Consider the following 25,570-nt stretch of genomic DNA (forward strand, 5'->3'; position numbering starts at 1 on the left):
TTGCGCGCGTCCGGATCACGTAAATCTAGTAGTTTCCTCCGCGTTTCTCGTATTTGACGTCATAGTGGGCGCTGGAACGCGCCAACACGTGACCGCCTGAACGTGAACAAATCTCTAACACACGTTACAAATGGCGCAGAAAATTGCGCAGAATTATATTTTTCATAGCTGTCAGGTAGGTTGGTCGATCCACAGATCAACGTAGATCGAGAGACAAGAGCGAATAGTGGAACGTCGAGTGCCGGGTCACTGGTCTCGTTAGCAAATGTCCTCTTCGTCTTCGTAACGCGCGCGCACATGCCGGCAAGAAAGTGGAAACGTTTATTATCCAGCACTTTCCACCGCAGGAATTTTCTCCGTCCGTTTCACGGAATCCTGTTGTTCGTTCCGCGGAAATTATGGGAGCGCGAACGAGGAAAAAGTAGCACGTACGATGCTCGCGAGAGCAATCGGCCTCCGACGCGATTATTTATTCGTTTCGCCATGTATTCGGTCGTTTGCATGGAAACTGATGAATTGGAGTTATTCGCGGTGTAAAAAGTTCGCCAGTTAGCCAAGTGCATGGACGGTGAAACGCTGATTGAGATACTGTCCACGATTTCATGGCGCGCGTGTATGAATAATGTTTATTCTTGTATTAGAAACTTCGTCATTAAAGCCTGATATTATCAGAAGATTCTTCGATCATGGTTAGGAATAACTTTTTATTGCAAGCAATTTGCATTTAGCATGTTTTCTGTAGAATGACACCGATATTCCAGGGCTGATAAAATACACTGCAAAAGTGAGGTTATTTGACACGGTAGAATCTTCATTATCGGAATATCGATTAACCTTTTGCACTGGAAATTTTATTTCAATTTCTTTTTAACTTTTAAGTGTTTTATTTAAAATTTACTTTAACTAGAAAATAAGAGAAGAAAGACCTTAAATACCAGTTTTCTTCACACTATTGTTGTATTTTCTAATTTGTAAGTGTATGATATATCTTGAAACAATTTCCAGCATGCAATCCTGCTTTCCTTTCGCACGTTTCTTAAAAGAAGGTGGACACGAAAGAATGTCGAGTGGGACTCGACAAAGGAGCTGCTGAGTTAAAAACTGATATCGAGCCACGCTCGACATAGCAGTGCAAAGGGTTAAATATGAAAATGGCCCTTTATTAGGAAGATTGTAAAGCATGGACAGAAAATTATAAGAGATGGAAATGTGTAAAATGAAATCAATATTAACACTTTACCGACCGCTAGCGGTTCAATAGCATACGCACGTCCGACCGGCAGCTCAGACGCAGATTCTCCCTGGCGCTGGCTTCGTTTCGGTTTAGATTCGCCAATACCATTTTTTTCGTTCATCGCGAACGATAAGTTTTTCAAATTGGTATAAAACTGTGCGAGCTTACAAAGCAACGCAACTGACGCAACTGAGCAAGGTACTTTAGTACCAAATAATAAATACTACTCAAATAATGAGAAAGATTGTTGGCGACAAAAAGCCGATTAATAGGCAATCGGTCGGTAAGTATCGGCGGAAAAACCGATTAATCGGCTATCGGTCAGTAAGCATCGACGACAAAAAGCCGATTAATAGACTATCGGTCGGTAAACGTCGGTGACAAAAAGACCTATTAGTAGGCTATCGGTCGGTAAGCGTCGGCGGCAAAAAACCGATTAATCAGCTATCGGTCGATAAAATGTCAATATATATTTATAAAATAATTCTAGATAAATGATGTTCTTTCGTAGGAAAACAAAGTAATTCGATCATCTTTGTATTTGTCGTTTAACAAACAAATCCTCTAATAGATTCTATGCCAAACTATTGCAGGTGCAAGCTTAACTTGTCTAAAAACAGGCTATTACCCGATGGACTATTTTGCTAGCTTTCACAGGAATCGGTCGGCAACGAAACTTTCAAATTGAGCAAGTTTTCTATAGAATGACACTGACATTCCAAGGCTGATAAAGTACAGTGCAAAAGTGAGGTTATTTGACACGGTCGAATCTTCATTATCGGAATATCGATTAAATATGAAAATGATCTTTTATTAGGAAGATTGTAAGGCAAGGACAGGAAAATTATAAGAACTGGACATATGTAAAATGAAATCAATATTTTATATATTTAAAAAATAATTCAGGATAAATGATGTTCTTTCATACGTATCTCTGTGCTTGTCGTTTAGCAAATACATCTTCTAAAAGATTCTATGCCAAACTATCGCTCGTGTAACCTTAACTTGTCTAAAAAAAAAACAGGCCATTAACCGATGGACTATTTTGCTAGTTTTCACAGGAATCGGTCGGCAACAAAACTTTCAAGCCGGGCGGTCTATTCGAAGGCCAAGAGAAAAGAGATCTGTTAAAGAACGTGTCGGTTTATGACCATCGCAATGGCCACAAAGAAAGGAGTCGATTCGTACGATTGATGGCATTCCATAGGATTTCCACAGGAATTCCTCGGTACGTGTCATCGGCACGTAACCAGGGATTAACGTCGACGATGGCGAAAGAAGAACGCGGTGATCCTTTTTTCCACCTTTTCCCATTTCAGTTCCGTTGCAATTGTTCCAGCCATGCTGATGTCAATGCGATTCTCAAACCTGGAGGGTGTGCGTGAGCGAGAAAAAAGTCGGTTGCCGTGTAATGTTCACGGGGATCCGATGATTCCTTTCATTCGAAAGTATACGCGTGGTCGGGCATTCGTCCAGAACATTTCGAGATTCTGGGAATTGGTGCTAGTCGCCTCAGGGAATCTCGTTGCAAAGAATTTTTGAAATTGCTGTGAAATAAGTTGCGCATCTATTGTCAGTGGCGCCACAGGTGTAAACCAAGGTAATGCAGATGTAATCGTGTCGAGTCGGTAATCAAATTGGAACTTTTAACACATTGTCACCGGCTATTATTTCGTAATTCGTGCAAGTAAAGTAATATAAATAAACTTTAATAAATTTGATTTATTATTCAACTTTGAATATTTCTTTCTTCTATGATAAACAGTGTAACAATCTCCTACGTGTAATGGTACACAACAGCTTTTGCAAATATATCTAGTTTCGCTGTGTTCTCCTTTTGAACAGCGCACTCTACACGCTCTAGTCGGATTTGTTTTTCTGCCAGTGACTATTTTATCTAACACGTGGTCTCTTAGTTGTCCGGAAAGCCTGAAGGGTGCATCATTATAACAAGGAGCTGTTTTAGAAATTCGAGAAGTGTCAGGTGCAATGCTGCGTTCTTTGGAATCCATAGTTTTCCATTCTCTAGCTACTTGCAGTAGAAATTTGTTGTATCTTGTTTTATTTTCTGGCAGATAGGTACAGTACATTTTATATGCATCGAGCAAGGTGCAGTTTATCGGAAAAAGTGCTAATTTTTTGGACCACTTTAAAGTTTTTCCTAAAATACTGCTGTTCGCAAAATACTGATCTGCATCTTTCATGTGCTTATTGCATTGTAATATGCACGTAGGTTTAATGATATTTTGGTGACCTAATATCAGATTCGCTATCTTCTGATGCAGTATCATTTTCCAAGTCACCACAATCTGATTCACAATCACTCAGACAAACATCCGCGTATAATTCATTGAAAGATTCTTCATTGGTAGGTTCCGCCATCGTTGACATTTTTTTTTTTACAACAAAGGACTCAACTTGACTGGTCTTATAAACGAGAGACACAGCTTGAGATATGCTGACCAATAATTGCGCTGCATCATCTCCAACAGCGCACTGATACGGAAGTAAAGCGCATCACGAGTTTACTCGTGGTCGGCAACAATGTTTAAGATTTACATCGCGGAATTAGGAATCAACGTTGAATTTTTTTTGTTTCTTTCGCAGCAGATTCTCTTTCGATAATCGATAGATCTAATGGCGAGGAACCATGGCGTTCGACCGTATTTTCGACGATCATTCCAAGTGGCTGCTATTTACCAAGGGTGTGCCTGATTACGTAATATTCCAAAGCGTCTTCGCGGCTGAAATTCCACGCGTGATACGGCCGTGTCGCAATCATTCCACCGTGAGATAGTTCTGCTTCCTCTTGGAAAGCGATCGTTCCACGAGACCCTCCGGTAAATGGGACGTCGGTTTCCAACTCGGCTACACAAGGCGGATTGTTTGCAAACCGATCGATAAGTCGAAGAAATCTTGATCGAGCGTTGGCAAAGTGAATTTCTATGTCGTTTATAGAAAGCTTCGAAAGGATATACTGGGAACAGGCTAATCGGGGAAAAGTAGACGCAAATGGTCACTGTGTTACACAGTCGTAAATCATCCCGAGTAGTTACTTTAAACGTAAGCAATCTCGGGACAGGCACGCAGAAATACCTGAAACTAGGTAACGTTGATTACAGGAATGGACGATCGATGGTTATCAGCGAAAACGACGCTAAACGGTGCTGCAAACGAAACGCTATGTGTTTTCTTTATATTCTATGAAGTAACGTTTTCCCAGGCGGACTACGATCGCGTTAAACAAAGTATAAATTAAGGCTCGATGGGATAGACGGCGTTCGAATCTGCAACGTAACCTGCCATTGTCATAGTTTACGGTAGATTTGTAAAATGAACGGTAACCACGGCGCTATAGTCGATAGATACGATACGTAATAATCGGTTAACGGCTGTTCTATCGGATACGAAAAGCATGCGAATCGAATGAAACGGTGATTCGAATATCTGCCATTAAACTAAGTCTCGTTCGCAGAATGCTGCGGCTGCATTCTCATGCGCGTGTGGTCTTTCATCACGATTACATTTCGAGGTGAAGATCGTGTGTGGTTCCTTCGGAAAGGTCTTGTAGAATGTTGTACAGAAGGTTAATAGCGGATTCGATTGTGAAAGGTCTGTTGGTATGGTATTGGCTTGGCAACTAAATGATTGCGCATTTTATCGTTAGGTGGTATTGACAAAATCCGCAATCACTTAATTGCCAAGCCGAACAAAAGCGTGCGATAATTTGTATCGTTAATTGCAATTGTAGGAAAAAGATCTTGCAATTGTTCTTTTATACTACTTCGTGTTCTTTGAAGCACTATTGTAATATCGACACAGTATCTCAATTAGTAAATTAACGCGGAATTATGAATGGACTGTTGACCTTTATGCAATCTCATATTTTAACAAATGAAACCTAAATTACATTTCACTATTTTATATGTTTTTTTACATATTACGTGCAATCCTATATTTTTACAACCTCGAATTTTTTCAGCATTTTGTCAATATTTACACCAATAAATAGCAATAGTCGCTTAAGCACAGTAGAACTCCTAACCTCAATTTATTAGGAGGAGAATTAAGCGATTCATATATTAGGTTGGCAACTAAGTGATTGCGGGTTTTGTCATTACTACCTAACGACAAAACCCGCAATCACTTAGTTTGCTAATCCAATACTTTGAACTCCTACCGTCTTGCAGAACAAGTGCAAAAGTTTTTCTCTTTTTTATTATTTAATATGCACTTTACAATTTGGTAAATATTTCTCTAACTTAATTGCTAAATAACATGTGGATAGCTAACCCCAGAAGGATATCATCCTCGAATTTGACTATTTTATTTTTTTTTAGTGAAATGCAAAATTGTTCTCTGATAAAAATGAAAGAAGAGAAATGAACCAGCGGCGTACTTACAGACAATTGTAAAGGAGGGAATCGACGATTTTGACAGTGAAACATGTGGCACCGTTCAAGCAGTACCATTCCGCATAATCCGGTGGACACGTGTACATGTGGAATGTGATGTTCGGTCGAGGCGTCGGCGTCGGTGGCCGTGGTTTCGGCGTCGACCGCGATGAACAGGCGTCTGTCAACAGAAATCATTCAAAATTAATCATCCATAGAATCACCAGCGCATACTTTCTCAAGTTTCTTGTTTCAGTCACTTCAAACGTCTCTGCTAAATTACTTTCACTAAAAATATTTCCACGTCGATTCCATCGAAATATACTGTGAAATTTACTGTAAAAAAGGTCGCCTTTTCAAAGCAGCCATTGTCCATTGAGGAAATCACGATGGCGGACGAATGAAAGCACAGCCAGAAAGCTGAGAACATGTTGGCGGCAAATTTGCACGATTAAGTTGTGTAACGACCAAAAGCCAACCATCGTTTATCCCATTATTGGGCACAAGGGAGAGACGAATTGTCGAATAGCCGCTTTAGAAATTCCTTCGGCTTCCAGGTTTGGCAAACACAAAGGGTGGTCCGGTATTTTAGAGCCGGTCTAAGTGATCGTCTCCTCCCTCCTTGTGCCTCGTAAAAGCTAAACTGGAAAACCTTCTTCCCATTCTGTTATCCTCCATCGGCATCTTCTTTTGTCACGTTACCGATTCCTATCAGTATCATTAAATCGCAATTAGCACTTTGACTGCCACTTGGGTCATATATGACCCACCACGGTTTCTCCTGCGACGCCGCCACTGTGTGGTCGTCGGTTCGACTTTTTACAATTGCAAAAATTGAATGAAAATTTACAGTTGGGGCATTTTCAATATAACCGGTAAATAGAAGATACTTTGAAATAAAAAGTGCCCATTGAACGATTAAACATTTTTATTGGGACATCAATAGAAAAAAAAAAATGAGAACAAATCTACGAATATTATTATAAACACACCTTAGAAAATAATTGTAAATGATGATAATTGTAAATAAATAATTGTAATTGTAAATAATTGTAAAATTATTTACAAAATATTTGTAAATTATATGATTAAATAATCATATAATTGAAATTAGAAGTGTGCACATACTTTACTATTATATACAGAATGAGCAAATACTGTTTACTAATATCTTCTGCACGTTTTAACAATATATTCTGCACGTTTTACTTACGACGAAACAACGAAAGCAAATGGTTTGTTGAAATAAACGAAGCCTTGTTATAATATGTCGCTATTAACTATTACCAAGGCGCCACCTGTGACCACCAATAAGATAAACGGTCCATTGGGGAAGAACGTTGTCTTGCGTCATCAATTTACTATTATTGCGCCATTATATGCTTTGAATAATAAAATACTCCCGTGGCGCCCTCTGCGAAACGTGTGATTTCGGCGTGGCAGTCAAAGTGTTAGGGTAACCTGATTATCGCGATATTTAGTCGAAAGTTTCGCCTCAACCATCGTAAATATTTCGCAAGTTTTTCATTTCGATTAATCTAGCAGAAAGATTGCTCGCCCTCTGAGGTTTAAAAATTTGAAATATTCCATTTTGTCGCATTTTCCATAGCTAATGGATCGTATATGCTTTTTACAGGAGACACGATGCCACCTTACGGACAAGGAGGATCGAATGGAACGTCAGGCACTCGATACTCGGCGCATTAATCTGCCATACCATCGAACAATTCGAAAGTTAGAAAATATTCGCGCACGCCACGTGAAACTTGGCCGCCGGGTAATAAGAGAGACGCGCCAGGAGCCACGAGCTTCGCAGCAACATCGACGTTCTTACGCAGAACCGCAGCGCACGTTGCATCCGGCCATGCGAGCCTCGCTCTATCTGTCACCTGTTATAATTTTGCAATACGTCGAACACGGTCGATGCCACACGATTCTGCGCGTGTTTCTACTTTAAAAACGCGTACATCGAATTTACAGTGGAATTTACCGTCTGTTATTTGTATAAACATCACATAGAATATCAAGGTTCGTTGAAACACGTTCAATAGATTTAAAATAGGTTCAAATTTCTAGATTATCTGGTCAAGTACACCGCACCTGGTAGCTGTCGAGATTTCCATCTTTTGAAACGAGGATATTTGGTAATCGTTTAGGCGAAAACTATTTTCCGGGCAATTTCGGAAATTGTTTGAAATGGACAAAAAAGAATGAAATTTTTGGAAGCTTGTAAAGAACATAATAAACGACAAAATCGTTTTACTAAATTACTTGATTACATTTTAGTGTTCATATACGGTAAATTGCTAAATTACTTGCCACTTGACTAAACTACTACCACGTTTTACTAAACTAACCGACTAAATTTTGGCACACGCCAAGTTGCTAAAATTAGTTGCCACTTGACTAAACGTGTCTGAATGATCTTTTATTCGCGACAAGAACAATACATAATCGTAAATTTTATATGGGTACTATGGTTTCAAAAAGGAACCATTTATTGGACACAGTTAGTTGAAGATTGCAAAGTTTAACAGAGAGAAATGCCCGGTTATTTGGGGAAATATTTGGTTTCTTGCAAACTTCCACTTTCTGTTGCAATTTCCTTCAATTACTTCCATTTTTTGTCCAGTTTCCTTTTATGCGCTTCAGAAAGATTAGAGGGCCATTTACAGGGCCATATGTGTACAAATTCGCCGGAATAATTCACGCGGTATGTACGTAATTGTTACGAGCGATTAGGGTCTCGGGAAGCATCGCACGTGTCGCGTTCTCGCAATCTGTCGCTGCCACGCGTCCACTCGAGTTCGCCTTCTCTAAATACGGACAATGGGATCGCTTTGTATACGCTAACTTATCGACTGTGTACGTCGTAATTTGTTGACCTTATAATTCAGCGTTATCGAATTATATCAACACACGGTAATACCTTCCTTTGCAATTTTACGTGACACGCGTTTCAAACTTGTATATTTCCATGGCAACTAAGTGATTGCGGACCTTGTCAATACCATCTAACGACAAAATCCGCAATCGCTTAGTTGTCAACCCAATAGATTGCGATCTGACAGTATCTTAGTCGGCCGAATTTGAATAAAATTTGCAAAAACGTTCAAACTTTCCAAAAGTTTCTTAGATCGATGTTGCGAACGAACAGAGTTGATCTACACGATTACAATCTTATCGTTTTCACAGATACAATTCTCGACAACACTGGCTCATTCTCGAGATCATTTCATCACTTCACTGGTCCACCACTGTGTTTCACGTTATCGTCTCGCGATAACGATCAACCGGACGTAAAAATGGACAAACTTAAGAGAAAAAAGGCTCGTGCACTAACCTGCTATACCGAAGAGGGTATAAGAGAGGATGAGTAGAGTAGCGAGGTAGGGCGGGATCCTGCATCCTCTCGTCATGGCAGTGACGGTGGCAGGGTTGTCGGTGGCGGTGGTACCATCCGCGTGGCGATTGCTGGTGGTCCGGACGATGCGATCGGCGTTTTCGTCCCGATCGCAAGGCGGTCTGTCGTCCCGCAGTCGCTGATGGATATGATGCAGATGATGATGATGGTGATGGTGAGGGTGGTGATGGTGGTGATGGTGATGATGCAGATGATGATGATGTTGTAGGTGGTGGAGTTCGTGACGGATGTCCCGATGAGGAGGAGCAGCGGTAGCCTGGTCCTGATACGTAGCCTCATCGTCGGCTTCCTCGTCGACGACCAGCTCGTTGCTAGCCACGCTGTCCCTTCGTTGGTGACATCGTTGACGCTGTAGTTGTTGTTGTTGCTGATGACGATGACTATAGCGACGATGTATATGATGCAGGTGATGACGACGGTGGCTGTAGTTGGTGGTGGTACTGCTGTCGCCGCAGCAGACCTCGCCATCGGCCACCGGTGAGCAACTAACCTCCTCGAGCACGCTCGCTCCTACCGCATCGCATCCTCCCCTTCCTTCGTCCAGGCCGTCCACGTAGCCTCCCACCCCCGCTGCTGCTGCCTCTTCTGTTTCTTCAACGGCACGAGCTCCACCACCTGGCCCGGAGCTGCGGCGCACGTGCCGCCGCCTCCCTGTAACCAAATATCCGACCGGCCGGCCGTTTACAGTGTGTTTTATCTCGGCCCGGCTCCGCTTCATCTAGCCGGCTGATCCACGCACACCCGGGGGTAGTTAAACACGCCGTGCCAACCGAACACAAGCAACCGAATAATATATCCTTACTTGGAGAGGATCGACGCGTGTATGTGCGGGTGGTTTCTCGTCTGGCCACATGCAGGGGCCTCTATATCGTGGTAAGTGCATATCGAGGGAGGGAGGGAGGGGATTTCACCGGAGAAATTTAGGCGATTTAGTTTAGCGGAAGGGATCGAGGAATACTGAATTTTTGGGTAAAAATAGCGGCTGGATTTTTTATTTTAGACTCTTCTAAATATTCGGCTGGCGACTAAGTGATTGCGGATTTTGTCAATAGATGGTATTGTCGGATTTTGTCAATAGATGGTATTGTCTGATTTTGTCAATCCGCAATCACTTAGTTACCGAAGAGAAGCGTGCGATAGCTTGTATCGATGGTTAATTGCAATTGTAGGAAAACGATCTTGCAATTGTACTTTTATACTATAAAAGTGTACTAGTTCAATTAGTAAATTAACGCGGAATTATGAATGGACTGTCGATCTTTATGCAGTATCACATTTTAACAAATGCAACCTAAATAACATTTCACTTTGGATATTTTATGTGTTTCTTTGCACATTACGTGCCATTCGATATCTTCATAATCTCGAATTGCTTCGATCATGAAACACTTGATATTTACATCGACAGAAATTAATATCACGGATTTATACAGAAAAGTGATTGTATTCGTGTGAGATTAATTTAAATGTAGCTTCAGTTCGAAATAGCAGCAGTCGCTTAAGCACAGTAGAATTTCTAACCTCAATCTATTCGAAGGAGGATTACGCGATTCATATATTAGGTTGGCAACTAAGTAATTGCGGATTTTGTCATTACTATCTAATGACAAAACCCGCAATCACTTGATTGCCGATTTAATAGGTTAGAAAATGTTGCGATAGGTGGCTGTGTAGTTTATCGAAGTTAAAGTGGTCGTTGTTAGTAGTTATAAATGAAATTTAGGTTGCATCTAGAGAATCTAGTTGCGTGATTCATGCAGTCTTTTGCTCTACGTTCCTTTTATCATGGAAATAGCTGCAATTAACCCTTGCTGACGTCCGACGGTCCTAATTTGAAGCAGTGATCTACTAGAAGCCCAATACATATGTATACACTGAAAATTGTACGACAATGTAACGTTCACATCGCACGCGACTAACCTCTTCAATTTTCGCCGACCTCGATTTACTATCTTTAACCCTTTGCACTGGGAATTTTATTTAAACTTTATTTAAATTTACTTTAACTAAAAAATAAGAGAATTTAAATAAACAAAGGAGGAAAGAAATTCATTTAAATATCAGTTTTATTCACACTATTGTTGTACTTTCTAATTTTTAAATGTATGATATATGTTGAAACAATTTCCAGGATGCAATCTATTGATTTGGACGTGAAACAATGTCGACTGGGACTCGACAAAGGAGCTGCTGAGATAAAAGCTGATGTCCACTGGTCACACTCGACATAGCAGTACAAAGGGTTGAAGAATATCTGGCAATTCGATATTTCAGAATGTGATCAAAAAACACGAGATTTTCATCGATATATGTCACACGTCTCCTTGAGAAAAGTTTTTCGAAAATGGAAAATCGTCGAGGAACGTGGTATATAAATGTCCATGGGTAAATATTTTTCGATGGATAGCACGCGGTTTCGAGGGTTGGCGCCTCTTGAAAAAATCGAGGTGGTGTGTAAACCAGAGAACACGGCCACGTGAACGGGATACTTTTGTGAAAAGGCCACTTCCACAAAATGCAAGGCTTTTCCTTGTTAAACCCACGAAACCATTGTGTCGCTATTCGACCATAGGCTGTCATTGTGCTCTGTTTGGAAGTAAAATATTTGCCACGAAAAGAAATTGTTTTCCGCGTTTGGGTCCCTTAAAACCATCTGCCGCCCTCGCGTCGATTATTCCCAACGATTGGATCAGGTTGCACCCTATCCATCGTTCGTATCCGTTTTTCGCGACAGTGAGATTTCCATCGTCTGAATTCTATGAAACCATCTATTTTCTTACGAGATTGCGGTATTTGTAAATTATCGATGTAAGTGGTTCTCTCTGTGTATTGAAATCGAAGGTCTTATCAACAGAAAATCACAAGTCTTAATTGTGCTTTTCCAGGAAAACAAAGGAATGCAATAACATTCTTAATTGCTGCTCAATACATTGTTTTCGAGACATTCAACGATATATTCCTCCCAATCTTTCGAAACAAAATATTTATCATCTTACACGATCACTATGCGCGTATTTATATCGTACAATTATTTCTAATTACATCGCAAACTTGTAACTCTCGCGACAGATTGTTTTTATAGAAGTAATAGGTTGGCAACTAAGTGGTTGCGGATTTTGTCATTAGGTAGTATTGACAAAACCCGCAATCACTTAGTTGCCAACTCAATAGATAATTCTCACTCAATAATATAATAAGTCATGACACAAATGATTTTTTATACCATTGATTCCACTGTTGTGTTGTTACGTGTTAGTGAAAATCAGAAAACTCGACAATAGCTGCTTTTTGTTTCTAGCGAATCGTCTATTTCGTAGGATGAAAGTAATCGAAGAATACAACATCTTATTGGGTTGGCAACTAAGTGATTGCGGCTTTTGTCATTACCATCTAATGACAAACTCCGCAATCACTTAGTTGCCAACCTAATATTCAAGAAATGGCATTGCTCCAGAAAAACGCTACATCAGTGTTCCTATTTCTTCCTATCGCTTCATTAACACTTTACCGACTGCTAGCGGATCAACAGCATATGATGCATGTCCGACCAACAGCTCAGGCGCAGATTCTCCCTGGCGCTGGCTCTGTTTCGGTTTAGACTCTCCAATACCATTCTTTTCGTTCATCGCGAACGGTATGTTTTTCAAATTGGTATAAAACTGTGGAAGCTTATAAAGCAACGCAACTGACGCAACTGAGCAAGGTACTTTAATAATAAATAACAAATTACTGTTCAAATAATGGGAAAAATTGTCGGCGACAAAAAGCCGGTCGGTAAATGTCAACGACGAAAAACCGATTAATCTGCTATCGGTCGGTAAAATGTTAATTAATCAACGTGATGAATCCTCGTTTATCCATCGATTGTACATACAGTACACGAACGCGATCTATTGAGCACGAACTCGATCGTAGCCGATCCGATCTTAACCGGAATCGTTTTTCAGAGGACATTGCAGATTTCACGACGACCTTGTCCCAGTAATAGACGTGTCGTAAGTTATACGCGATATTGCTCGCGATAATGAACGGTTTAACTCTAGTCTATGTATTAGGTTAGCAACTAAGTGATTGCTGATTTTCTCGTTAGACGGTATTGACAAAACCCGCAACCACTTAGTTGCCAATCCAATATATTTCCTGCCAGTGTTTCTGTAAAAACCGCGACCTCGTAATAGCGCTGCTAACTATAATAGCATCGTGAATTTATTAAGAGTTGGTGGATGGCGGAGTCGAAGGTGATTTGCCACAAGTCACGTAGAAAGATAGCAACCGGTTAACATGTAATCGTCGTTGCCATGATTCATTCGATAGATACGTGCCGGGGAAATTAGGCGTGTTAACACTAGAACTACCACACCAGTCGAATTGACTGGTTTTACAATTTCATTTTAAAATTCCTACTTCGCGTTATATCTTTTTCCGCAATGACGTAACGACTTTCGCAACGATAGCTAAAAGAATAATATAATGAATTCTATTTTGTTTTTTATGTATTCAAACTAAAAATAATTTTGTATCAAGGCTACTTATATTAATACCAGTCGATATAACTGGTTCTTGTCAAAGTGTAAGAGGGTGCTGCAATCTGTTTATCGACCCCCAATTAACCAGTTTCCTCGTTTTGTACAACTTGCCACACGTTTTCAAAATTTTTACCGCGTGTCATTCGATATGACGATATCAGTTATCAAGAAAATTCCGGATCGATCGCTAAATCGCTAGATGCTAACACTAGAAATACCACAGCAGTCAAAATGACTGGTTCTACAATTTTATAAATGTGTCAATCCTCGTTTAGAGACGATGGTCCCAGATGGATTAATAATACGAAAAGTCTACTACATAACATGGAATTGCTTCTGTAAGAAAGTAATAAATCAACAAATATAAAAATATTCTATTATTAGGTATTTCTAAAAGACCAGTTATTTTGACTGGTTTTCGTAGAAATGGCTTCGTGTAGCTATCGCCTAAGGCGTATAGCTAAATAGCTATCGATAGTTCTAGTGTTACAGTATCGCAACGATTTCACGGAACTCGAACGTTGTCGATTCCGTTCGATTTAACACGCTAGATGTGACACACAAAACTGCCACCTTGCGTCGAGTTGCGTGACGTCAATCGTTATTGGAACGTTCGCACTTGCCTATGGCGATCTACGGAACTGTTCGATGATAAAAAAGGAAAAAAAAGGATGGTGAAAAACATGGAGATGTCGTTTGACTATCGAAGCTGAAAGAGACGTTGCTGAAAGGAATCGTGTTCCATTTGCATGATAAGAAACTTTGATTCGCCTTTCAAACGATATTCTATGAAAGATAAAAACGAGTTCCTCCATAGGTGTGTCGTGTGAATCGTGCTTTGTCTTTGAATACAGATCGGAAACTTCGATTTTATTGTTATAGCTGCCTTTACAATGGGAACTGTCACGGAGAATGAATTTTTCGATAGAATAATGTAATTCTACTTTCAACAAAAAGACTTCGAAGAAACTCGGAGACAAAGCAGTTGGTCGTTGATCAAATATTTTTCGAACAATTCGTTAGAAACGATTACCTCGTTTTAAACAGCTTCTATCAAGAAGGAAATAACAGATAAACATAGAGAACGAGATTATCTTGGCGGTGAATCTTGTCAAAAAATGGTAAAAAACGCAGTGAACGTGCAGAGGAGCGTGATGCACGGCACCGCGAGACCGGAAGTTACGGTAAAGTGCGTGCAATTAGAAAATAACCTAAATTCAAGACGGTTCGCGATTCGTGTTGAGAACGATCTCGCCGGGCAGAAGCGTTTAACGGCGCGTCGACGAGGGAAATGATCAATTATCAAGAGCAGACCACGTGGGCCGTACTTTAACTTACGATGCAGCTCCTCTCTTGTGTCACCTAGTTAGATCCACGAATTCCTCTATCTTTCTACCAAAAGCTTCTTAAAATCTTGCAATTTTTTTCTCTACGTTATTCCATGGAAAAAGTGTGGAACAAAATCGAACTATAGATCGCAAACACGTGAGAGAAGGCGCGCTGACAATTAGAGACTTGAACGCCCGCAAAGGACGCAAACCAGTAGCAACGTTTCCATAGGCGACACTCTTAACACTTTACTGACCGCTAGCGGTTCAACAGTATACGCACGTCTGACCGGCAGCTCAGGCGCAGATTCTACTTGGCGCCGGCTCTGTTTCTGTTTAGACTCTCCAATACCATTCTTTTCGTTCATCGCGAACGGTATGTTTTTCAAATTGGAATAAAACTGTGGGAGCTTAGAAAGCAACGCAACTGACACAACCGAGCAAGGTACCTTAGTAGTAAATAACAAATTACTGCTCAAATAATGAGAAAGATTGTCGGCGATAAAAAGGCGATTAATAAGCTATTGGTCGGTAAGCGTCGGCGACAATAAGCCAATTAATAGGGTATCGGTCGGTAAGCATCGGCGATAAAAATTCGATTAATCTGCTATCGGTCGGTAAAGTGTTAAAATCTGTTGGCAGAGAAATGAGATCGAACATTTATCTTAACACGATGAAAGTTGCGAATAGTCCGCACGATGTCGTTCCACAGATTTTTCTGTAAATATGGTTCCTTACGCTCCAATGTAGTAATTGTTTCATAATGCTGTTGATTTAGCGTCTAATTTATGTCATAGACTGGTAATCTTATCAGAACAAACGATAATATCTACGCATTGTGTAATCTTCGTTGTGAATTTGTAGTAACACGAATAAGTCGATGGTCTTGTAATCTCGTGCTGAGAGTAGAGAATTTTTATTTGAAGATTCTATTAGGTTGGCAACTAAGTGATTGCGGGTTTTGTTATTACCACCCAATGATAAAATCCGCAATCACTTAGTTGCCAAGCCAATATTTCAGAGAAGAGGTAGCTATTAGGTCGTCCAAAAAGTTTCTTTCGTTTTATAAAGAAATAATAGACACACAGTGTTTTTTATTTTATATTACTTTATTGAATTATGCACTAACATGGATCATACCTGATTCAATAAAATAATATAAAACAGAAATTGTCGTTCATCTATTATCACCTTATGAAACGAAAGGAACTTTTCGGAAGACCTAATATCGTTGGTAGTCTGGAAAGAAAGCAAACAACGATTCGAATGATCCACTCGGAAAATCCATTTATTTGGGCTGCCAAGAAGCAGCGATGTGTCAATAAACGCGACAACTTCGTGCTGTCAGAGGTCTGCAATTCGTTAACGTCTGCGACGAGTCGAGGACAGGTCCGAGTACACGCGCACTCGCAACCACACGAAACCATCTCGTCGCGAGTTCTAACGTCTTCCCTGCGAGTCTCGCGAAGTTTAACACTGTGATTGCCGCGTGGATCATATATGACCCACCACGGTTTCTCCTGTGACGCCGCCATTGATTTTGCAACTTTTTACAATTGCAAAAATTGAATGAAAATCGACAGTTCGATCCTAATTTTTTAATATAACCGATAAATAGAAGATACTTTGAAATAAAAAGTGCCCATTGAACGATTAAACATTTTTATTGGAACCTCAATTAAAAAAAAAATGAGAACAAATGTTGCATCTAACGGTGCACTGTGTTTGCATCCATATCTTTGAGGGGTGATCTACGAATATTATTATAAACACACCTTAGAAAATAATCGCATATGCTGCTTTATAATCATATAATTGAGGTTAGAAGTGTGAACATACCTTACTATTATATATAGAACGAGCAAATACTGTTTACTAATATCTTCTACACGTTTCAACAATATATTCTGCACGTTTTGCTTGCGACGAAACAACGAAAGCGAATGGTTTGTTGAAATAAGCGAAGCCTTGTTATAATATGTCGCTATCAGCTGTTACCACGGCGCCATTGTCGTCACCCGTGACCACCAATAAGACAAACGGCCCATTGGGGAAGAATGTTGTCTTACATCATCGATTTATTATTACTTTGCCATTATATGCTTTGAATAGTAAAAATACTCCCGTGGCGTCCTCAGCGGAACATGTGATTTCGGCGTGGCAGTCAAAGTGTTAAGCGAGTATAAATAGCATAATATCGGTGGAATATTGATTGGTCCATACCGCGGACGTTACATAAGAACATCTATGCACCGGGTAATTAAGATTCTTTCTACAAGTGTGCTCGCGTCACAGTAAGTCCGATCGACGAATATTTACATAAGCAAAAACGAAAAATTAGCGTGATGCATTGTTTGTGGAGCACGGCAGCCGTTGCGTAAAGGCATATCCGCTTTCGTTGATGGAAAGGAAAGGTGGACGCGTGTTACGCGTAGTAGAAAAATTGAAACGCGATCTAGAAAATGTAAATGGCCGGCAAACGAACGTGGAAAATCTGAAACGCATGGAAGATCGTTGTTTGCCTTGATCCAAATGCGAACACACTCCCCGAACCGGATAGACGTTATTGACCGATTCTACTGAACAGCATCATCTTGAACCTTGGCATGAGAAGAGGAGAAGAAAAAGAAAGAAAGGGGAGAGCAGATTCTTGTATGCTTTTCGACTCGACTGTCAATTTGTTAAGCGATTCACAGTAACAGAGGCGCGGTCTTCCCTCAGAGAAAAGACATCAATCGAAAGGACAGGCCAACCCCTCGTACGACCGGGATGAACGTATCCAGACAGGCACCGACAGCGATTCTCGAATTATACGAGAAATTTTGGGCGTGTCTCTGGTCACGTGTCTCTTAAAAGCTGCTGCAGCCTCTACGAGAGATGGAGAGAAACAGGGCGCGAGAATAGGGGAAGAGGGGGGTGATTTTCCAATGTGACCAAAGAAAGAGAGAGAGGGAAGAGCCCCCTGCTGGTCCTTCCGGGACCGGTCTGGTATCAGCTGCGCCTCGTTTAAACACGGAAATTCATAAGTCCTAAGATATGTTATGCTCAGCTTGGAAAGAAATCTCCTGTCTGCGAAAGAGAAGCGAGGGGAGAGATATAGGTGCGGGCCAGTCTCGGACTCCTCCGGCTCCGTAATCTCCACCCCCGATAGCTACCAACCAGCTGAACTGGAGCCAAGATCGACGAGTTGAAGCTGCTCCTTTGACCGATCCCCTGATTTTTTTCTCTTTATCTGATCGAAAGAGATTAACCGGTGCGAAAGGTTAATTCGGTTTGCGGTACGTTTCATCGATATAGACGCCGAGGATTGGTTGGTTTCTTATGCCATCGCAATCGGAAAAGGAATCAAATGGTACCGAAAACTTGGCGTTCGAGTCCTTCTGCGAATTTCTGTTGTAAACGCTTTGACGGTTTGCAAAATTGCAACAAGAAAGAATGTAATTATTAGAAGATTTACAATACAAAAAATCCTTGTCTTCGACGGAGTCAGCGCAATATCGCCGTTCGGAAAAATGATTCCGGAAGAAGCATAAGACACGCGCAAACTATGTTATGCGGATAAAAAACGTCGAACGGGCCGATCAAAGATACGGTAGAATTTAAAGAAAACAACAACTTATTGTCCAAATTGTCCGGACCAAACTCAGCTTTGTATAGAACGCTTTAAAGTTTCACATTCTAAACAATTTTCTTAATAAACCATTTTCGTATTGCTTTTATAACGATTCAATAGTTTTATTACTTCCTGTGGAAAATACTTTTCAAATACCTTCGCAAGTAGTCAAAGAAGTGCCACCCGTATTCGGGTGACGCGGCCCGGCCGGAAACATTGCTGTCACCCAAATGTGGGTGACACTGTTCGATCGGAGACTACTGTCGCCCGAACACGGCGATGCGACCTGACCAGAAACTTTGCTGTCACCCAAATGTGGGTGACACTGTTCGATCGGAGACTACTGTCGCCCGAACACGGCGATGCGACCTGACCAAAAATTTCGCTGTCACCCGAATATGGGTGACGCCGCTCGACCGGAGACTACCGTCGCCCGAACACGGCGATGCGACCTGACCAAAAATTTCGCTGTCACCCGAATATGGGTGACGCCGCTCGGCCGGAGACTACCGTCGCCCGAACACGGCGATGCGACCTGACCAAAAATTTCGCTGTCACCCGAATATGGGTGACGCCGCTCGACCGGAGACTACCGTCGCTCGAACACGGCGATGCGACCTGACCAAAAATTTCGCTGTCACCCGAATATGGGTGACGCGACTGTCAACACGTTGAAGATCGTAAGAATGTATACGAGTATATACGTCAAGGCGATTCGTCGTTAGGTGAAAATCGACGAACTCGCTCCGTTATTACGTTCGATATGGAGCAATGGAAATGGAATGGTTTTCTGCTATGGAGTGGAATTATTTCGTTCACCACGGGACACACGGCGCAGTAGTCATCCCCGACAGATCCCAATTTCGATTGCTTTATATCCACTTTAGGAGCAGAGGCAGACGTTAAAACCATATACAGGAACGAGATGCAACCCGAAGATCTCGGAAACTCCAAGCCTCGCCACCCCCGTCTGTGGCTATCAGCTGCCCCGAACAGTTAGGCGCTAAGCCAGCGTATAACAGTCAGGACAGAGTCTAGGGAAGGCAGCGTAGTAATAGTAGAAACGCCAACGACCAAAAGCCGAAGAAGGGGAATAAGACGGTGAAAAGGTGGAAGAACAGTGGGAGGTGCAGATTTCATAACGTGCTAGAGCTCCAGATACGACAATATGTGAAGTGTAGATATAAAATGTGCACTGAAACCCCGGGTACATTGAAAGAGAGGGTGGAGCAGACAGAAGAGAGTTTCTAAGGAGAAAGAGCAGAGAAAGAGGGGTATATGAATCGTGTATATTTTCATAATCTTTCGTAGACGATTTGGCAGTGGTGGCTCGAGCCAGCGGTTCACGAACCGTACACGCATATGCCTCCGTCGAAAAGCGTGGATCGCACATGCTCGGGGCACTTCCCATTCAGACGAGCGCAGCTGCCGAACTCGTGGGACACGTCGGCAGGCACGCGCCTCTTGCCTCCATAACCTGTTTTCAAAATTCCGCTCCCCTCGGAACCAAGGCTCAAGGAGAGACCCATTTCTTCCTTCTCTCCTCCCCACCTACTATACGCACGCTGCTCTCCCCGTATTCCTCCTCTTTCTTTCTGCTCTCTTTTCTTTATTTCAACCACCTCTATAGCATGCATACACTCCTATTCACAAGTATTATGACATTTATAGAAACTCAGATAAAGCTTAGAATGTTAATACAAATTTGAAGAGTTGTTATTATTCGGTTTGAAACTATATGAAGATAAGCGGGAATTCAAGAATCTTATAGCAATAAATAAAATTAAATAACGAAAGGAAACGTGGGCAATCCTCGTCACGTCGTGCTAAGCCCTCGGCTTACTTGGGACGTCACCACATTAGCCAAAAGGATTTGCTTCCTGATAAGAAAAAATCCTGAACTCAACTTCCCTCGATATAACTTCAATTAGTTCAACAATTTTTCAATGAGACTGGAAGATCAGCATATGATTGTTAATTTTCTAACTCTTATAAAATATATATTTTGCAAGTTCTTGAATTTTTATTTTGTACGAATGCAATGATTTGGTACTCTAATATTTATAAACAAACGTGTATATGTATCTAGTCGTTTCTTGCCGCGTCCATCTGTCGTCGCTTCATCGGCTTGCAAATTGCTCGAAATTTCGACGTTGGCGGCAATTAAGCCCAACCCGTGTCTCAACTACGGCCGATGATGCGGTACACCGCGCGAAGAGCGTTTCAAGTGGCACAAGAGCACCTCTTGCCGAAGACGCCCTCAGCTGCGGAGTCCCGTCGACGCTTAAATACCTTCGAGTGCTGCTTTTTAATTGCTTTCCCTACCCAAGAGACGTGTTCGTCTCTTAATCGTTGCATTATACGTATTCACGGACGCGCAAGGACGAATGCAGCTCCCCGAGGGGAATACTTGGATGATTTGCATACGTCGTCGGGGGTGACCGCCCTGGCAGACGGCAGCTGCCGCCTGTGTCGCTGCCTCCGAAATCTCATCGACCATCGTCGTCACCCTCCAGATTCTATGTCTTCGATTTCCAGCATTTGTCTTTCACGGTTTCAAACCAACAGTTTTCATAGAATTTTGTAAAACAGCAAATCAATTTTTCTCTTTGAAGCCAGACTCACCTCTTAAAAACGATCAACTATACTTCTATACATTTTTATACGAACATTTCTCAGTTTCATTAAATAGCTGCACAATAAAGAAATGGATTACTAATTTCCATAAAAGCATTTACCACAAGGAGATAACACAGGTAACGATAAATTGAAAAAGATGTTTGCAATGTATCAAACTGAAATCAAATTTCATTACATAGCTGCACAATCAAGAAACGGATTACTAATTTCCATAAAAGCATTTACCACAAGGAGATACACAGGTAACGATAAATTGAAAAAGATGTTTACAATGTATCATATCTTTCTTTATTCTCCCATTATGATTAGAAAAGTATGGATTTGCGTAAACATCCGCAATCTAATTGTTTTTTAGTAGGCGATTATTATACTATAACTTTTAGTAGGCGAAACAAATTTTTGTGTTCATAAAAATATGAATTTGCTTGAACATTTGCAATCTATTTATTAGGTTGGCAACTAAGTGATTGCGGATCTTGTCAATACCACCTAATGGCAAAATCTGCAACCACTTAGTTGCCAACCTAATACGACTCTCGATCATGTTTTCATTTTTCTAGTTTGTCAAATAAATTTCGCAGATATTAACATCTCACTATCCTCTAAATTGAGAGATTTCGTTGCCTTCAAATTTGCCACCCTAGCGCCACATATTTTTAAGAAAGGATAGTAACGAAATTATCAGGATGAAAGGGAAATTGACCGCTGCCAACTGCGCATCGCGATTCCTCGTACACGAAAACGGAGAGAACAGCCGGTTCGACCAGATGGCGGGCGGATCGATGGCACGACGATACGATCGATAGAAATCGATGACTGGTTAATCAGCATCGCCGGTTATGTTGCCGCGTTTCACGCGGCGGTGTAACCTGTCGACACGTCTGCTCGTAACTCTCGTTTAAAACGATTCGGATCATCGAGGTCGTTCAGAAACGATAAAATGAAATATAAGCCGACTCTAAAGATCGATTTCCATCGTTTCATTGTCTGTGTTTCGCTCTGAACTTCCTGACCAAATCTTAACAAAATATTGTTGTAACAATAAGAATAATTAAGCCTTTGATAAATGACGTAATGTAAAATAATAAAGAATTTAAAATGACCGATTTAAGAAATGAAATATTTATTCTATTTCTGGTATTAAAATTATAAAAAATACCTTGGACTTTTTGTAAGCAATAAATATTAATAATTATGTTACTTATAATAATTTAAAACATGGAATTTCTAGTACTATACTTATTGTTCAAGTTTTCCCTATGTTACACTATCAACAATAAAAAAACAATAAAAAAGTTGCGAAACATTGTGTGGATTTTATTGTAACGAAACTACTACAATAATTTAACAAATAAGAAATTAAACTGTCACCGTAATAATAAACGTTGGAAGAATATTGAAAATGCTGCGACCACCAACGAACATAGTAGATAGCCTCATCCTCAAGGACTTCGATGAGGTGGCCTGCTAGGCTCAAGGTAGGTGCGTATCGAATGAAGAAAAGAAGAACGAAGTGTCTCACAGAGTTAAATACGCAATAAAAAATTTGTCAAATTATTCGCAATTAAAACTTGATCGTGTATTTAATTATAATGGAAGATCGACACGTATTACGTAGTTAGTGTCATATTATATGGAGTAGTGTCTTAATAATAGGATAATCTCGATACATCGTTCAGATTATCCTCAAGAGAGATACTTTACACGCCTCTTCACCGGAGGAAGATCAACGAGGTGGCCCACTACACAGATATAAAGAAGAAAAAGGGACGCGTCGAGAGAGGGTTGAAGAAGGGTTCGTGCCACGACGATATAAAAAACCAACGCGGCCAACGAACCGACAGGGGTATTTATCCTCCTATTAAGATCTGTTTCTGTTTCCCTCGCGTAACACCATGTTCTACCCCAACGCCCACCACGTGCAATATAACACGTTAGAAAAAAGAAATATTCCCCTCAAAACGGTGTAACAAATAAAGCACCAACTCCACTGTTATACATCCTCAATAATATACATTAGAACTCTATTTATTGGAATAAAATTTCACTTAACGTCCAATTAATGATCCGATTAACGTCGATTAATGAGCTTCTGCTGATTAGATTTACTTATCTAAACGTGATCTGCTATTACTGGCTTGGCAACTATACCAACCTTGTTAATATCACGTACTGACAAAATCCGCGATCACTTAGTTGCCAACACAATATATAAACTCTAATTATTAAACGGATTGTCCCTCGATAAACTCAGATACTCGCAATGCCGCCATATTTTTCTCTGCGTCTACGCCTACAGAGAAGCGAGATGCATCGGGACGGGCGAACGAACGCCACGTAATTGAAGCGTGTCCGCGAATGGAATTAAACGAGAAACCGAACGGTGGCGCTCATATTCGAAAGTTTGCATGCGCGTGTTCCGCACGAAAGCAGGAAACATTATACGGCTCTTGAACAGACGAAGATGCAGCTCGCCAGCAAGGATGAAGGGTCGCAAGCGCGCGACCAGCCAGCGAGCGAGATAGAAACAACACGCGTCTGTAAACAAGGAAGGCTCTCGGCTAGCTTGTAGAAGAGAAAGAGATAGGTAGAGACGTGTGTCGAACGTAGGTCGATCGGTGAAGAAGATAAAAAAACGTGCAGCTCTCGATAGCGTATAATACTTTGGGGCCGGATAGACGAGCAGGACGTATCTTTTCCACTTGATAGGGCTCGAGGAGACCTACGAGCGCGCAACCATCATCGTCGGCTATCGTGAGCCATAGTGTGTGCGGGCCATGGGTCCAAAAGAAGACATGGGCTCGCACATGTTCTTCACCTCGTGCAGGGTATTCATGCCCGGTATTCATAGCGTGCAGCTGCCGAATGCACTTCAACGCCATTACCTGTTTTTCGCAACGTTCGCTCGTTTGCGCCTGGGCACGCGCCCGCCGCTACGAAACGTACCCCGAAATCGAGGCGGGTCTAATATTTCTTTCTTTTTTTCTCTTTATCGTCTTGTTCTTGGTGGAAGCAAGAGCCGTGGTCTTCGTCTTTCTCGTCAATGGAATAATAAGGCTTCCGGGTGTTCGTGCCTTTGGCCACCTTTGCCCACGGACCTAATTTCTGATTTACACGATTTCGTTGTAGCCATCGACCGGTTTACGCGGACTGACAATGTTAGATGAGACAAGTTCGGATACGAACCACTTTCTCAGCAGTTTCGACTGCTTGTATACGTGTGACCGAGAATGTATACGTAGGATATGGTTTCATTTGGAGTTTAGATAAGAAGATTTGGAGTTCTGTGTTTATAGATTTCGAGGTTAGGTTGCAATGTAATGGTAGTATAATTTTAGAGATAAATAACACGGATGATAAACGACAAAGGATACCAACGGTGTGTCGTGAAATAGAAACGAGACTAATGCGCGCATCGCCCTTCTCGAGTTTTAAGGGAGAAAATAAGGCTTCCAGACGTAGGTACAGTATCGTAGCGGTGGCTCGAATGAGACGAAAAAAGGGACTCGTTATGACAGGACAATTGTGCTGTTGCGCGAAAGAAAACAGGTGGCAAAAACTTTTCCGTCTTCAAAGTGTTTGGTTTCTAAATATTTGAATTGCAATGCGTAATATTTGTTAACTATTCAAAAATACAAGAGCGTACGTTTGATCTCAAAATCGAATGAAAAGATAATTTCGATTGGAAAGTGATCGACGGTACATTGAACGTAAACATTGCCCTTTCTATTGGTTGGTAACTACGTCAGTACCACCTAGTGACAAAATCCGCAATCACTTAGTTGCCAACCTATAAAACACGTGAAATGTATATAAAACATGTGACTCATCACGTCCTTCTCCTGTGATCTTGAGACGAATTCAGCAACACAGGTTCATTCGATAGAGCACGAAGAAAATAAATGGGGTCTGTATAAACGTCGTGCTACCGTAATTATTCCCAACGAGTATGACGCAACCGAAACCGATGACACATAAAAACGCTTCTTTCTCTAGGAATACCGCGTCAGTGCACAAAAATAGTTGCGCAGGCGGTTACAAAACTTCGTCGATCGTCTTCCGGGAAAGTAGGGCGACGAAACGCGTTCCACGTATTGTTGCTGACTTTTAAACGATCGCTGTTGACACGGAACCGCAAGTGCTTGTTAAATTCTCTTAACAAGCTGTGTACGGCACGACCACCAGTCGTTAAATACGCAAAAACCATGAAAAGGAAAAAAAATCTGCGGTTATTGTCCGAGTACAGATGGAAACGTAATGAATAGCCAGTTCGGATTCCTTGTCGACAATGAGTTTCTAAAAAAGCGAAAGAATCCTCGCGCGCCCACGGAAACAATGGCGGCGATGCTGATTGTACGCGATCTCCTTTCACCCCCTTTTACGCCGTATTAATTTCTCTGGCCTCTTTCAA

At 41.2% G+C, this 25,570-nt stretch overlaps 1 protein-coding gene and 1 long non-coding RNA gene across 4 annotated transcripts in view; one reads left to right on the forward strand and one right to left on the reverse strand.

The window, feature by feature from the left end:
• Nucleotides 1–25,570, reverse strand: part of LOC117160296 (uncharacterized) — a 67,598-nt gene that overhangs the window by 6,255 nt on the left and 35,773 nt on the right. For both annotated transcript variants that reach the window (XM_033340962.2, XM_033340964.2), the window contains exons 2-3: nucleotides 8,972–9,703; nucleotides 5,638–5,809 (exon numbers count right to left, since the gene is read on the reverse strand). In XM_033340962.2, the coding sequence (XP_033196853.1) occupies nucleotides 5,638–5,809; nucleotides 8,972–9,703 (904 nt within the window). The remainder of the gene's footprint in view (nucleotides 1–5,637; nucleotides 5,810–8,971; nucleotides 9,704–25,570) is intronic.
• LOC143304037 (uncharacterized) lies at nucleotides 6,762–11,992 on the forward strand. 2 transcript variants are annotated; one of them, XR_013060736.1, is made up of 4 exons: nucleotides 6,762–7,194; nucleotides 7,265–7,656; nucleotides 8,824–9,925; nucleotides 11,184–11,992. It is a non-coding gene; the product is annotated as an uncharacterized LOC143304037 (long non-coding RNA). The 2 variants fall into 2 exon arrangements; XR_013060735.1 differs by having other exon boundaries at nucleotides 6,762–7,656.

Source organism: Bombus vancouverensis, chromosome 18, assembly GCF_051014615.1.
Source record: "Bombus vancouverensis nearcticus chromosome 18, iyBomVanc1_principal, whole genome shotgun sequence".
In the NCBI taxonomy this organism is placed as follows: Eukaryota; Metazoa; Arthropoda; class Insecta; order Hymenoptera; family Apidae; genus Bombus; species Bombus vancouverensis.